The sequence below is a fragment of the Bombina bombina genome, chromosome 1 (genome assembly GCF_027579735.1).
Source record: "Bombina bombina isolate aBomBom1 chromosome 1, aBomBom1.pri, whole genome shotgun sequence".
Taxonomy (NCBI): domain Eukaryota; kingdom Metazoa; phylum Chordata; class Amphibia; order Anura; family Bombinatoridae; genus Bombina; species Bombina bombina.
In genome coordinates this window covers 352,529,610-352,547,264 of record NC_069499.1, presented here as the reverse complement: position 1 = coordinate 352,547,264, position 17,655 = coordinate 352,529,610, and the positions used below count along the sequence as shown (strand labels likewise).

General features: G+C 38.6%; 1 protein-coding gene across 1 annotated transcript in view; it reads right to left on the bottom strand.

The window, feature by feature from the left end:
* Nucleotides 1–17,655, bottom strand: part of PTPRN (protein tyrosine phosphatase receptor type N) — a 339,294-nt gene that overhangs the window by 192,454 nt on the left and 129,185 nt on the right. Inside the window, exons 11-12 of the mRNA XM_053698177.1 lie at nucleotides 16,580–16,659; nucleotides 3,008–3,072 (exon numbers count right to left, since the gene is read on the bottom strand). Of these exons, the coding sequence (XP_053554152.1) occupies nucleotides 3,008–3,072; nucleotides 16,580–16,659 (145 nt within the window). The remainder of the gene's footprint in view (nucleotides 1–3,007; nucleotides 3,073–16,579; nucleotides 16,660–17,655) is intronic.

The window sequence follows — 17,655 nt, the reverse complement described above, 5'->3', positions numbered from 1 at the left end:
AAAAGCACAACTGTCCTCGACAGGGATAGTAGTACGCTTTGCTAGAGTAGAAACTGCTCCCTCCACCTTAGGGACTGTCTGCCATAAGTCCCGTGTGGTGGCGTCTATTGGAAAACATTTTTCTAAAAATAGGAGGGGAAGAGAACGGCACACCTGGTCTATCTCATTCCTTATTAATAATTTCTGTAAACCTTTTAGGTATTGGAAAAACATCAGTACACACCGGCACTGCAAAGCATTTATCCAGTCTACAAAATTTCTCTGGCACTGCAATGGTATCACAGTCATTCAGAGCAGCTAAAACCTCCCTAAGTAACACGCGGAGGTGTTCAAGCTTAAATTTAAATGTAGAAATATTAGAATCAGGTATCTTTCCTGAGTCATTAACATCACCCACTGACTGAAGCTCTCCTTCCTCAGCTTCTGCATATTGTGAGGCAGTATCAGACATGGTTCTTAAAGCGTCAGTATGCTCTGCATTTTGTCTCACCCCAGAGCTATCTCGCTAACCTCTAAGTTCAGGTAGTCTGGCTAATACCGCTGACAGTGTATTATCCATGACTGCCGCCATGTCTTGTAAAGTAAACGCTATGGGCGCCCTAGATGTACTTGGCGCCATTTGAGTGTGAGTCCCTTGGGCGGGAGTCAAAGGGTCTGACACGTGGGGAGAGTTAGTCGGCATAACTTTCCCCTCGTCAGATTCCTCTGGTGATAATTTTTTTAAAAACAGAATATTATCTTTATTGCATAAAATGAAATCAGTACATTTGGTACACATTCTAAGAGGGGGTTCCACCACGGCTTTTAAACATAATGAACAAGGAGTTTCTTCTATGTCAGACATGTTTATACAGACTAGCAATGAGACTAGCAAGCTTGGAAAACACTTTAAATCAAGTTAACAAGCAAATATAAAAAACGGTACTGTGCCTTTAAGAGAAACAAATTTTGTCAGAATTTGAAAAACAGTGAAAAAATGCAGTAAATCAAACGAAATTTTTACAGTGTATGTAATAGGCTAGCAGAGCATTGCATCCACTTGCAAATGGATGATTAACCCCTTAGTTCAAAAAACGGATCAATAAAACGAAATAGACGTTTTTTTTTTGTTTGTTTTTTTTTTTTGTTTGTTTTTTAACAGTCACAACCAACTGCCACAGCAAGCTGTGGTCCTACCTTCCCCAATAAACGACTTTGGAAAGCCTTTGAGCCCTTTAGAGATGTCCTATAGCATACAGGGGACTCCTGAGGGAAGCTGGATGTCACAGTTTGTAATTTTAACTGCACCAACTGTAACTTTTATACTATAACAGTGGAAAGCCTCAGTAAAACTGTTTCTAGTCAAAATTTAAGCCAGCCATGTGGAAAAAACTAGGCCCCAATAAAGTTTTATCACCAATGCATATATAAAAACGATTAAACATGCCAGCAAACGTTTATATTGCAATATCATAAGGGTATTACCCCTGGGAGTAAGCATGATACCAGTCGTTATTAAATCACTGTATTCAGGCTTAACTTACATTAATCCGGTATCAGCAGCATTTTCTAGTGTTTTCCATCTCTAGAAAAAATTATAACTGCACATACCTGATAGCAGAATAAACTGCACGCCATTCTCTCGCTGAAGTTACCTCATCTGTGTAATCCCCTCAGACATATGTGAGAATAGCAATGGATCTTAGTTACAACCTGCTAAGATCATAGAAACCTCAGGCAGATTCTTCTTCTATTTACTGCCTGAGATAAAATAGCACAACTCTGGTACTATTTAAAAATAACAAACTTTTGATTGAAGAAAATAAACTAACTATATTTAACCACTCTCTCCTACAACATCCTAGCTTGTTGAGAGTTGCAAGAGAATGACTGGCTATGACAGTTAGGGGAGGAGCTATGTTACAGCTCTGCTGTGGGTGTCCTCTTGCAACTTCCTGTTGGGAATGAGAATATCCCACAAGTAATGGATGATCCGTGGACTGGATACACCTTACAAGAGAAAATAACAAATTCGTCAGTATTCGTTTGTTCCTTAAAGGGACAGTAAACTTTAAAAATAATGTTATATAATTCTGCACATAGTGCAGAATTATATAACATTATATTAGCCAAACATTATTAAAACATAATTTCCCCTCTTAATTTAAAAAAAAAAGCGATGTTTCACAGACCCGCTCTCTGCTCTCTGCTGAGCGGGTCTGTTATATTTACTCAGCCCATCGGGCCAGCTGTATAGTCACAGCCCGGCCCGACCACGCCATAAGACTAAGTGCAGCTTGCTCCTGTGACTAAATATTTGACTGAACCGAAATTTTTGCCCGTGCACATGTTTAAATTCTGCTCAGCAGAAAATTGTTTCCTACATTGCTATGTGCAGTAATCTCTGCACTGCTAGTACTATTACTTGTCAGTTGTGTCTGGTAGCTGACTAGATCGCTCTATACATGTTATACAGCTGCTTACGGAGCGTAGGGAAAAAAAGGAGCTGTGTGAGCCAGGAACAATACTACAGTATCATACAGCTCATAACAGGAAATGACAACACAGGCACGTTCACACTCAATTTTAACAGCATTTTAATACAAATATATTGCAAAAATACTAATTTTTTGTCATTTTTTTTTTTACATATTGTACTTTGCTTTCTGACTACAGTGTCCCTTTAACTTACCGAAAATGAAGGCAAAATAAATAAAAAATGTATATTGCAAAGGTTTTTTAATTATTCCTTGTGTAAGATTTTATGGGATATTACATTTTGAGTTTAATGCCCTTTGAAGAATGCTCCTCATTTATTTCAATCAATTATGACTGAATCAGTCTGATCAATAACACATATTATATGTTGACTTTTACAGCACAGGGCATATACACAGCTGTTAAACTGCTTAGATATACTGCTTATATCTTATTTAACAATCTTTAGAAAAGGCATCCCATTGTATCTGTACATTTTACCACACAGTAGTAACAACAAATAATTACTTAACAGCTAAAGCCTTCCTACCTGTGCAACACCGGTCTGAATAATCTTCACACCTGTTGATGTCTCAAGGTCCGACTTCAGAGCCCCTGAATAGACAAAGAGTAAGTGTCAAATAGTTACACGTGGCAAATCTAGGAGAAATAATTATGTTAACAGTGAAATTACACAAATCAATAATACAAACAGCCAAGCAAAAAAGTGTAGTGAAATCACTGTGCACAAAAGGACTTTAAAACTTCCACATTTTCAGAGACTTGTGATGTTATCAGCAGCCGTTTCCTGTGAATTTTCATAGCTCAGGATCACATCTTTGTACCTCAAAAGGAATTAAAAAGGTCCATAGGGTAATACAATATGGGACACCAATAATATGTGCTATGGTCTTATGCCCGGGACACAGAGCTACTATAGCTCTAGCAATCACACGTATACATAGCCAAGCAAACCGGAACTCATTCAGGAGATATTTTATTACAGCCAGCATAACATATTAAAATTATTTTAAAATGTCACATGGGGGTTATTAACATAGATAACAAGGAACCATTTATGGGAAAATTGTTTATATCCAGCAAGTCTATAAAAGTTTGTCTCTCATTTGAGATGTGATGCATGATTATGTGACCACACTCCTTTCACAGATTTTATTTCTGTGTGGCTTTGACAAAATAGGTAAAGGTCTGCATCATGTGAGTAAGGCCTAACCCTCAGTGAGTAAAGTTGTGAATCTCTGTGGCCCTCTTGTGCTAAGCCAGCTGCTACGTGTCTGCTGCAACTATGTAGGCCGGGGCCAAAGGTGGATCTAGTTAGAACAGAGCAGCCTCTGATTGGAAAAATCATTTGATATATTAAAGTGAAATTAGACCAGACATTACACAGTAACTATCAGAATGGTTTGTCTTTTTTAAGAGATCAAACTGCTAGTTATACCATTATTGCTCTGAGAAATACATTTATTTTATTAATGTCTCACTAATTATATCCACTAACTGCGAGTCACAGTGTTGGTCATATAGTTTCATATGATGGAAATGTGTTCCTGGGCATATGAAGTACAAAGTACTAAGGACACATTAGATTAGAGCTTTCCAAAGCTTTAAATTAGGAGTCAACATAGTAATATTTTTCATTTCCTTTAAAAAAAAAATTATATTAAGAAATGTATTAACTATATACACACTATGATGAGCAACTATTAAGCAAGGCTTGCTGCAAATCTATCTATATATAATAGCCACACAATTGTTGCAAATATGTAGACGTTGATAGCAGAGGGCAGCACTGTGACTGCCAACTCAGAATGCACCCAGATTAGATGTGACCTGCAGTAGCCCTTATGCATTAAAAGCCACAATACACCACAAAATAATGGCTTTTCTATTTCTATTCTAAAATTTCTAAATCATTTCCTAAGGCCTAGATTTGGAGTTTGGCGGTAGCCGTGAAAACCAGCGTTAGAGGCTCCTAACGCTGGTTTTAGGCTACCGCCGGTATTTGGAGTCACTCAAAAAAGGGTCTAACGCTCACTTTTCAGCCGCAACTTTTCCATACCGCAGATCCCCTTACGTCAATTGCGTATCCTATCTTTTCAATGGGATCTTTCTAACGCCGGTATTTAGAGTCGTGTCTGAAGTGAGCGTTAGAAATCTAACGACAAAACTCCAGCCGCAGAAAAAAGTCAGTAGTTAAGAGCTTTCTGGGCTAACGCCGGTTTATAAAGCTCTTAACTATTGTGCTCTAAAGTACACTAACACCCATAAACTACCTATGTACCCCTAAACCGAGGCCCCCCCAACACCGCCGACCCCTATATTATATTTATTAACCCCTAACCTGCCCCCCACAACGTCGCCGCCAGCTACCTACAATAATTAACCCTTAATCTGCCGACCGCAAAGCGCAGCCACCTACATTATAGCTATGTACCCCTAATCTGCTGCCCCTAACACCGCCGACCCCTATATTATATTTATTAACCCCTAATCTGCCGCCCTCAACGTCGCCTCCACCTGCCTACACTTATTAACCCCTAATCTGCCGACCGGACTGCACCGCTATTATAATAAAGTTATTAACCCCTAATCCGCCTCACTAACCCTATAATAAATAGTATTAACCCCTAATCTGCCCTCCCTAACATCGCCGACACCTAACTTCAAACATTAACCCCTAATCTGCCGACCGGAGCTCACCGCTATTCTAATAAATGTATTAACCCCTAAAGCTAAGTCTAACCCTAACACTAACACCCCCCTAAGTTAAATATAATTTAAATCTAACGAAATTAATTAACTCTTATTAAATAAATTATTCCTATTTAAAGCTAAATACTTACCTGTAAAATAAATCCTAATATAGCTACAATATAAATTATAATTATATTATAGCTATTTTAGGATTTATATTTATTTTACAGGTAACTTTGTATTTATTTTAACCAGGTACAATAGCTATTAAATAGTTAAGAACTATTTAATAGCTACCTAGTTAAAATAATTACAAAATTACCTGTAAAATAAATCCTAACCTAAGTTACAATTAAACCTAACACTACACTATCAATAAATAAATTAAATACAATACCTACAAATAACTACAATGAAATAAACTAACTAAAGTACAAAAAATAAAAAAGAACTAAGTTACAAAAAATAAAAAAATATTTACAAACATAAGAAAAATATTACAACAATTTTAAACTAATTACACCTACTCTAAGCCCCCTAATAAAATAACAAAGCCCCCCAAAATAAAAAAATGCCCTACCCTATTCTAAATTACTAAAGTTCAAAGCTCTTTTACCTTACCAGCCCTGAACAGGGCCCTTTGCGGGGCATGCCCCAAGAAGTTCAGCTCTTTTGCCTGTAAAAAAAACATACAATACCCCCCCAACATTACAACCCACCACCCACATACCCCTAATCTAACCCAAACCCCCCTTAAATAAACCTAACACTAAGCCCCTGAAGATCTTCCTACCTTATCTTCACCATACCAGGTTCACCGATCGATCCAGAAGAGCTCCTCCGATGTCCTGATCCAAGCCCATGCGGGGGGCTGAAGAGGTCCATGATCCGGCTGAAGTCATCATCCAAGCGGGAGCTGAAGAGGTCCATGATCCGGCTGAAGTCTTCATCCAAGCGGGAGCTGAAGAGGTCCATGATCCGGATGAAGTCTTCTATCAACGGCATCTTCAATCTTCTTTCTTCGGGAGCCATCATCTTCCATCCGACGCGGAACATCCTCTTCTCCCGATCAGAATATTCCTACCTTAATTCCGATTGGCTGATAGAATCCTATCAGCCAATCGGAATTCGAGGGACGCCATCTTGGATGACGTCATTTAAAGGAACCGTCATTCGGCTAGTAGGCGTCGGGAGAAGAGGATGTTCCGCGTCGGATGGAAGATGATGGCTCCCGAAGAAAGAAGATTGAAGATGACGTTGATAGAAGACTTCATCCGGATCATGTAGTTCAAATAAATGTATATCTATCAGCGCCACAATAATACCATACAAGCTATATCTGATATAGGCGGAGTCTCCCAACCAGACTCCAAAGTTAAAAGTGAAAAGAAATGCCAAGATACAGCGCTACACTACCCCCAGATGAGGGTTGAGTTGCTAAAGATGGTGTCCACGACTAGGAATGTATATTACATAAAGGTCAATATATTATATTGTATTACACAACAAATATATAAAAAACCATGTGAAAAAATATTTAAAAAAGTAAAAAAATTAAATTAAAAATGTAAAAAATAGTTAAAAATAGTTAAAAATAGGGATATTTGATGCAATTTTTAAAATGTATTAAACAATCATTTAATTAACATAAACTTACAATTCAAAATAGGTTAAACAATCTAATGGAATGTCCCATACAATATCCAAGAAGTTATGTCCTATGTAACATACAGATAATTAAGTCCCATACCAAAATGTCCAAAACAAGTGTTCAAAGTTAGTGTCCAAAAAATATAGTAGAGTGTCCAAAGTTGGTGTAAAAATCAAAAAATTGTGGAGAAAAAAATGTGAAAATATAAATTATGAAAAAATGTAAAAATATATAAAAATATAAAAATGTAAAAATATATGAGTTGTGATCAGCAACCCATATAAAAAGTATATAATATATGTGATAGTGAATTGATATCGTGAAGGTGTACACCTAGAAATGTGTATAAAAAAAGTGTGTCATAAAAAATGTATCATAAAAATAATCAAGTGGATTCTAATACTGGTTAAATAAAGTCCAAATAGTTCAAAAAATATATATATAATTCCAAGTTAATCCAAATGTGAATGTATAAAGTGCTGGGTTGATGTTCCTCTTCTTAAAAGGTTTATCAAATGTATTGGGATATCCTCCTGTACCTTTTAAGAAGAGGAACATCAACCCAGCACTTTATACATTCACATTTGGATTACCTTGGAATTATATATATTTTTTTGGAACTATTTGGATTTTATTTAACCAGTATTAGAATCCACTTGATTATTTTTATGACACACTTTTTTTATACACATTTCTAGGTGTACACCTTCACGATATCAATTCACTATCACATATATTATATACTTTTTATATGGGTTGCTGATCACAACTCATATATTTTTACATTTTTATATTTTTATATATTTTTTCATTTTTTCATAATTTATATTTTCACATTTTTTTCTCCACAATTTTTTGATTTTTACACCAACTTTGGACACTCTACTATATTTTTTGGACACTAACTTTGAACACTTGTTTTGGACATTTTGGTATGGGACTTAATTATCTGTATGTTACATAGGACATAACTTCTTGGATATTGTATGGGACATTCCATTAGATTGTTTAACCTATTTTGAATTGTAAGTTTATGTTAATTAAATGATTGTTTAATACATTTTAAAAATTGCATCAAATATCCCTATTTTTAACTATTTTTAACTATTTTTTACATTTTTAATTAAATTTTTTTACTTTTTTAAATATTTTTTCACATGGTTTTTTATATATTTGTTGTGTAATACAATATAATATATTGACCTTTATGTAATATACATTCCTAGTCGTGGACACCATCTTTAGCAACTCAACCCTCATCTGGGGGTAGTGTAGCGCTGTATCTTGGCATTTCTTTTCATCCGGATCATGGACCTCTTCAGCTCCCGCTTGGATGAAGACTTCAGCCGGATCATGGACCTCTTCAGCTCCCGCTTGGATGATGACTTCAGCCGGATCATGGACCTCTTCAGCCCCCCGCTTGGGCTTGGATCAGGACATCGGAGGAGCTCTTCTGGATCGATCGGTGAACCTGGTATGGTGAAGATAAGGTAGGAAGATCTTCAGGGGCTTAGTGTTAGGTTTATTTAAGGGGGGTTTGGGTTAGATTAGGGGTATGTGGGTGGTGGGTTGTAATGTTGGGGGGGGGAGTATTGTATGTTTTTTTACAGGCAAAAGAGCTGAACTTTAGTAATTTAGAATAGGGTAGGGCATTTTTTTATTTTGGGGGGCTTTGTTATTTTATTAGGGGGCTTAGAGTAGGTGTAATTAGTTTAAAATTGTTGTAATATTTTTCTTATGTTTGTAAATATTTTTTTATTTTTTGTAACTTAGTTCTTTTTTATTTTTTGTACTTTAGTTAGTTTATTTAATTGTATTTATTTGTAGGAATTGTATTTAATTTATTTATTGATAGTGTAGTGTTAGGTTTAATTGTAGATAATTATAGGTATTTTATTTAATTTATTTATTGATAGTGTAGTGTTAGGTTTAATTGTAACTTAGGTTAGGATTTATTTTACAGGTAAATTTGTAATTATTACTACTATTTTAGCTATTAAATAGTTCTTAACTATTTAATAGCTATTGTACCTGGTTAAAATAAATACAAAGATAACTGTAAAATAAATATTAATCCTAAAATAGCTATAATATAATTATAATTTATATTGTAGCTATATTAGGATTGATTTTACAGGTAAGTATTTAGCTTTAAATAGGAATAATTTATTTAAGAAGAGTTAATTAATTTTGTTAGATTTAAATTATATTTAACTTAGGGGGGTGTTAGTGTTAGGGTTAGACTTAGCTTTAGGGGTTAATACATTTATTAGAATAGCGGTGAGCTCCAGTCGGCAGATTAGGGGTTAATAATTGAAGTTAGGTGTCGGCGATGTTAGGGAGGGCAGATTACGGGTTAATACTATTTATTATAGGGTTAGTGAGGCGGATTAGGGGTTAATAACTTTATAATAATAGCGGTGAGATCCGCTCAGCAGATTAGGGGTTAATAAGTGTAGGCAGGTGGAGGCGACGTTGTGGGGGGCAGATTAGGGGTTAATAAATATAATATAGGGGTCGGTGGTGTTAGGGGCAGCAGATTAGGGGTACATAGGGATAATGTAAGTAGCGGCGGTTTACGGAGCGGCAGATTAGGGGTTAAAAATAATATACAGGGGGGGGGCGGAGTCCGGCCGTGCAGGCAAATGGCCGCAGTGTGATTCAGCTCCGTGCTGGGGAAAAAGACCCAGGAATATATACCTGCAGGAATCACTTCACAAAGTGGTATACAAGCGCCTAAATATGTGGGGACACTAACCGCTATGACATGAAGGCAATTTGACAAGCGACTAAGCTAAAAACGGACTGTTATTTAGCCGCAAAGGAAAAACGACCGCCGCCATATTGGAAAGAGCCGTGTGCGAGCCATGCGGACACAGATACCGGAGCCCATCTCAGATCCAGCTCATATATGGAGGTAAGCTGAACCAAATGAAACGACCGCACAGCGGGACAAAGGGCTACCTCATGTTACATATTAGCACCGTCAGACAAAGAAATATAACGCCCATAAACTTAAAAGTTACCTCGAATGCATGCCTGATTAAATGGGCCTCACTATGATAGGAGAGGAGGACAAAAAGCATTGCCCGAAGATATAAGACCCTGAGTAGCAATAACGTAATAGGGTGTGGAGTGCACATTCTGCTTTCAGCAAACCACCACAAATGTACACCACATCTGACTGTATAATTTCAATGGGGCATCACTAACAACTTGAATGGTTATAATATACTCCTCCAAACAATAATCCTGGGACAGGGCATACAGGTCAACTGAACACTCTCCAGCACTTTAGCAAAACATGACGACTAAACGCTTGAACAAAGGAGAGAAGCTCCCGAAAAGCCAGACCAATGTGCCAGTTTCTGTGAGCACATTCTTTCAACTGCCAGACACAGTAACCAACCCTGCACAGCAGACTGCAAATACTAATGAGACTCCTCATGACTTATCAAGCGCTGCAGAATTACAGATAGCTACCTCATATATTACACAACTAAAACAAGACATTGCTAACCTGCCATCAAAAGAGGACTTTGCCTCCCTAAAGGCATTAATAACTAAAGAGCTTACCTCCATGAGAACTGACATAAATGCCTTAGGGTGCAGAGTAGAGGAAGTAGAAGACACGCAAACTACCATCTCTGAGATGGTGGGGAGCCTAGAAACACATGCCAACGTTCAATCCTCACAAATAGAAACAATGCAAGAAAGAATTGAGGATCTCGAAAACCGCAGTCGGCGGTCTAACTTAAGAGTAAGGGGTATACCAGAGTCAATAAAAAGCTCTGAACTTAGGGAATATATGCAGAACCTCTTTCACCATCTGATGGGGGACCCAGATATACCTGATATGGAACTGGAAAGAGTACATCGGGCTCTGCGCCCACCTCCACCAACTGGTGCACCCCCTAGGGATGTTATCCTTAAATTTTTGAGATTCACTGACAGAGAGGAAATCTGGTCCAAGTCGAGACAACTGAGGAAAATAATGTATCTGGACCATGCCCTACAAATTTACCCAGACCTATGCCCAAGCACTTTACAACGTAGAAGAGACGTCCGATTCATCACCACTGCACTACAAGAGAATGATATCAAGTATCGTTGGGGATTTCCCTTTAGTTTGGTGGTATCTAAGGAAGGCCAGATTCACACCTACAGAGAGCCTCAAGACCTGGAGTCTTTCTCTAAGGGCTTGGGCCTATCAATCCAGCCGCCTCAGCTATCTGAGAAGTCTCCTGACAATACAGCTTCATCATCACATCTCTTGGCAGGGACACAATGGCACAAAGTTGCTAATAAGAAGAGGAAAGACAGACTGAACTCATGATGTATTATTGAAGGACTTAACTGTCTCCCAAGATCCATGGTTGGGTGAGATTGGTGTAAAAATCACTTGTCATGCCCTTTATTATCTGTTGTTGTTTATTTTAACTACAGGCACTCTTTTGTTTGAAACACCCACAAAGACAATTCTAGTGACTATACGAAGTAATTACGTTATATATGGATAGTTTTAACCTGTCATAACCAGGCCACTCTCATAGTGCAAAAATATATGAACCATGTTACTTTTACCCACTTATATCATCCTCTCAATGGATGTTAAATAATTCCACTTCTGCCTGGGCTTAAGTACCCGGCTGACCCCACATCCTATTAGGATAACTGTTTTGCCGGAGGGACTATCCCTCAGCCGCTCCGGTGATGTGTTCACATGTTCTAATGTTTACTCGTTAACTTTTGTTTTTGTTGCTGTTATTCTTGATGTTTGTTTTTGTTTTACACATTGTGCTTACATAATCACACATACCTCTTCTAATACCTGTATATTGATTTATAAGGTATGGCTCCTCACTCTAACACCTACTCCCCACTATCAACAGGTGGACACTAGCACCACTACCAAACGACAGATCGTGACCATATTGACATATAATGGCTCCCAATAACGCACAGCTGCACATCATAACAGTTAATGCTAAGGGCCTTAATTCCCCAAACAAAAGAAGTATAGCTATTAAGGATTTTAAAGATAACAAGGGGGATATCATAATGCTACAGGAAACCCACTTCCTTCACAAGAAAGAACCCAAAACATTTAGTTACAAGTTTGGAGAGGCATACTTTGCATCGAACCAAAGTAAAACCAATGGGGTGGGAATCCTAATTAAACGAGGTATACCCTTTACTCTATTTAGCTTAACACGAGACCGGGAGGGCAGATACTTAATCTTGACTGGCAAACTCTATAACACAATAGTCACAATGTCCTGTGTATATGCCCCTAACACCCAGCAGGACATCTTTTTCAAACGCCTTTCGGATGCCATACTTGAGATTAAAAGGGGTCTACTGATACTAGGAGGGGATCTCAATGTCTCTCTCAACACAACATTAGACACATCAACTGGGCTCTCCTCAACACCAAACCGGGTTCTTTATAGAATCAAACAACATATTAGAGACCTAGCAGTACACGACACCTGGAGGATACATCATCCGGTAGACCGCCAATATACCTTCTTCTCCTTCCCACACTCCCGATTTTCCCGCATAGACTACATTCTTTTAGACGTGTCCTGCCTGTCCATGGCAATAAGGTCAGCGATAATCCCCACAGGCTGGACGGATCACTCCATGGTGACCTGTTCTATTGAATGGCCCTCAGCCCCACACTCCACATTTCTTTGGAAATTAGACAATAATTTATTAGACCACCCACTGTACCAAGAAAAAATAGAGAATCGTCTGCAAGAATACTTTCAACTAAATGTAGCATCCATAGATGATTTTAGACTTATATGGGAAGCACATAAAAGTACACTTAGAGGGGATCTTATCAGTATACAGTCCCATAATCATAAACAACAGTGCACCGCACTACAGACCGCACTGAACAACATTACCTTGATTGAGGAGAAACTTAAAAAAACACCGACAGACACGACATTGAAAAAGGATTTACAGACGCAGAGGGAAATAGTTGGCACCCTTTTAGACAGAGACTGCAAATTACTTGCACTCAAACTACAACAAACTTATTACGACAGCGACAATAGATGTAGTAGATTGTTAGCACGCAAACTGAAACGACGGACTCACCGCTCATATATTATGTCTATCAGTAGACCAGGGAAAGGCATGGTATACTCTACCTCTAGCATATCAGAGACATTTCGCACATACTATGAGTCCCTCTACAACTTACCAACTGTTTCCCCTACTGACGCAACTAATATTAACCTCATAGAATCTTTCCTCAAGGACTTTGACATACCACAGATCACCCAGGAACAAAAAGAATCCCTTAATTCCCCTTTCAATATGAGAGAACTCCTACTGGCCATAAAAGACCTACCGACCGGAAAAACCCCTGGCCCAGACGGCTTCACTAACTACTATTATAAAAAATACAGTAAGATTCTAGCTCCACACATGCTGACCCTCTTTAACTCCATTTCCGGTAAAGAACCATTCCTTAACAATTCCCTCGCTGCACACATAACACTAATCCCAAAGGAAGGTAAGGACCACTCAAGAGTCGAAAACTATAGACCGATATCACTATTGAACACCGACGTGAAAATATATGCCAAGCTGCTGGCGACCCGGTTGAACGCCTTACTCCCAAATTTAATCCACGCTGACCAAGTGGGCTTCGTTCCCACAAGGGAAGCCAAAGACAACACTGTACGAGCCCTTAATTTGATAGATTATGTCAATAATCGTGGTGTCCCAACTGTGGTAATATCCACAGATGCTGAAAAGGCGTTCGACCGGGTCAACTGGCAATTCCTCCGGGTGGTCCTTATGAGAATGGGCCTTGGCGAGACATTTGTAGATAGGGTATTTGCAATGTACCATTGTCCGACAGCAAGAATCCGGGTAAACGGATCTTTATCAGCCCCATTTGTGATATCTAATGGAACTAGGCAGGGATGCCCCCTATCCCCGCTCTTGTTTGCCTGCGTCATAGAAATGCTTGCACTTAAGGTCAGAAATACGGTAGACATTGAGGGAGTTGAGGTTAGGGGACACCAACATAAGATGCTTTTATATGCAGATGACGTGCTTTTTTTCTTGACGAACCCCAGACAATCTATACCAGAATTATTGAAACAGCTAGATGCATTTGGAAAGATTTCAAACTTTCTTATCAATCAGAACAAATCAGAAATCCTAAACATAAATATACCAGAGGGGGATTTAATACCTATCTCACGTATATGTACATTTAAGTGGCAAAAAAGCAAACTGAAATATCTAGGGATATTTTTAACCCCAAAGATTACTCAAATATTCGAGACAAATTTCCTACCACTTCAATCATCAATAGTATCCACCCTGTCTTCCTGGCGTAGAAAACCTCTATCCTGGATAGGCAGGATCAGTGCCATTAAGATGAGTATTCTGCCAAAAATATTATATATTATACAGACACTACCCATAGCCCTTCCACGCACTTTTCTTACGTCCCTGCAAACTAAAATATTTGAATTTATATGGAATAAACGACACGCTCGGATCAATAGGAAGGACATGTATCAGACACTAGATAACGGGGGAATGGGGGTACCTGACCTCGTTGCATATTGGAAGGCCACACACTTACAGAGAATAGTGGACTGGTATACTAACTTTGACTTTAAAATCTGGGTTCGCCTCGAACATGACATAGCCGGTACATTGCATTTAGGCACAAGATGCTGGACACCATCAATTACTAGATCACCCCAGATATACGCCGCATACACAGTACAGGAGACCATGCTGACATGGGAAAAGATATTAGTAGAGCACCCCAACATTTCGTCCACTTACTCTCCCCTTACCTCTTTCATCTCTAATAAAGAATTTCCACCTGGCCTAGTAGCAAAGATAAAAAATGACACACAACCGGACAGGGAATTGATGATGTGCCACCTAGGTACTGAAACTCAGCTGTTCCCTAGGACGGCCCTAACCGAACAAGGCTTTAATTGTTTCAAAGATTGGTATTTTTATATGCAGTGTTACAACTACCTGTCAGGACATCCGCATAAAAGGAATATGCTGAGGCCTCTAACGACACTCGAGTCCCTATGCCATAAAGAATCACCTACAAAACACACCTTATCAATGATTTATGCACTACTGAAACAAAATCCACCAGGTCACACCCCTCACTTCATCAATAGATGGGGGGAGGAATTAGGAATTCAGATATCGCACATCGACGCCTCTAAGATATTTATAGCCATTAAGAGATCCGCCACATCTAGTAATCTCATTGAGTTAAACCTGAAAATTCTCCATAGATGGTACCTTACTCCATCAAGATGCCAGAAAATATTCAGAGAAGCCTCCAACCTCTGCTGGAGGTGTCATGATCAAATCGGCCATATGGCACATATCTGGTGGCTTTGCCCTAAAATAACCCCAATATGGGATGAAATCTCAAAGGAAACATCAAAGTTACTAGATAAAGTCTTACCAATAGACCCACTCTTGTGGCTGTTTCACTTAGTCCCCAAAAAATTCACTTCAGAACAAACTAAATTATTTAACATAGCAAGTAACAGCATTAAGAAACTAATAGTCAAGAACTGGAAAAGTTCTATAATTCCAACCGCTGCGCAATGGGTTCAGGAGTGCAATCGCACTATACAGCTAGAGGAATACCACTACCTTAAACAACGAAGGTTAGACAAGTACATACAGATTAAGATTTTATGGGAAGAATACTTGAGGAATAAGTTTGATACCAATAGGATATAAAACACTGAAACATACGACACTAGATACTGTCAGAGGAGGTGGAAACTGACCATGAGACACCAGAGGGGGAAAACACGAAGGGCCACAGGAAGCACAATGTGTTATTTTTTGTTGTTTTTTGTGTTTGTTGTTTATTCGTTTAATCTGTCACTATATGATTTATTGCTCATTACCTTTCTCACTACATGCATATTTGTAAACAGCACTGTACATGTACAACCTATACAGCTGTAAAGTCATATTGACTTGTAACCCTATCAAAAGTGCACTTGTGATGTATAACTTTATTATCTGTAAAATAAAACTATTTTTGAAAAAAAAAAAAAAAAAAAAAAAAAAAAAAAAAAAAAATAATATACAGGGGTCAGCGATAGCGGCGGCGGCAGAATAGGGGTTAATAAGTGTAAGGTTAGGGGTGTTTAGACTCGGGGTACATGTTAGAGTGTTAGGTGCAGACGTAGGAAGTGTTTCCCCATAGCAAACAATGGGGCTGCGTTAGGAGCTGAACGCGGCTTTTTTGCAGGTGTTAGGTTTTTTTTCAGCTCAAACAGCCCCATTGTTTCATATGGGGGAATCGTGCACGAGAACGTTTTTGAGGCTGGCCGCGTCCGTAAGCAACTCTGGTATCGAGAGTTGAAGTTGCGTTAAATATGCTCTACGCTCCTTTTTTGGAGCCTAACGCAGCCATTCTGTGGACTCTCAATACCAGAGTTATTTTAAAGGTGCGGCCAGAAAAAAGCCAGCGTTAGATACGCGGGTCGTTACAGACAAAACTCTAAATCTAGCCGTAAGAGAATATTTCAGTTCAAAATGCTGTGATCACTATACCCAAGAACAAATGGTACCTGGCATTATTACATTTATTGTATATTTGAATCTCACTATATCAGAGGTTAAAGAGATAACAATCCCTTTTAATTTCTCAATGATAAAAGATGATACTAAACTATTCTTAGAGGCAAAAAGACCCAGCGCGAGGAGCCCACACACCTGCTCGGTTTGCTACATCCATCAGTGATAAGTTTTGATGGTTGTGTTTGATCTGAAATGTGAGAGACGATCCAACCACACTATACAGAGAGAAACAAAACATATATTAAGGATGGTTAGAAAAAGTCACATAAGATTCTTTTTGGATAACAGAATATGCAATAATGGAAGACATCAAAGTATAGCATTTTATTATATGACATGAAATGTATCATTTATAGCATCATTTAAACATTGCAAAGTATTTTTACTTGCTTTTATTTCTAGTCAAAGCAGCGTTTCTTATTTAAATCATTTCCACATGGACATGTAACATGCAATCTAAGCCAAGCTCCAGTGAGTTATAAGCAGCAGTGAATAATAACCCATCATATCCTCTAGGGGGAGTCTTAGATCTCAGACCTCAGTGGGGTGTCCTGTAATTAGCTGCTCAATAAACAAATGTGCAAATAAATGTCATAGAGTGCCAAGTATTTTACTGTAAAAATAAAGGTGGCTATAACACTGTCTTCTTGCAAACAAGCACTGTGTACAATAACATGTTCTATGACCTAAGATATACTTTATTTACTGCAGTGCTGATTTCTTTTATTCTATAATGCAAGAGGAAACTTCAACAGTAATATTCAACAATTTGCAGCAGCAGCAGCAGAAAAGATTCCCATATGAAACATAAAACTCTTTATGTGAAAAAATCAAAAAATGTAATCCGAGACATGGGGGCCTATCTATCAAGTTCTGTACGGAGCTTGACGCCCCGTGTTTCTGGCGAGCATGCAGGCTCGCCAGAAACACCAGTTATGAAGCAGCGGTCTAAAGACCGCTGCGCCATAACCCTGTCCGTCTGCTCTGATGAGGCGGACAGGAATCGCCTGAATTTAACCTGATATACGATTGATTGACATTTCATTAATAGGCCTCAAATGTCTGTCGGACCTGATCCGACAGTGCGGATCAGGTCCGACAGACATCGCTGAATGCGGAGAGCAATACGCTCTCCGTATTCAGCATTGCACCAGCAGCTCTTGTGAGCTGCTGGTGCAACGCCGCCCCCTGCAGATTCGCGGTCGTCAGCA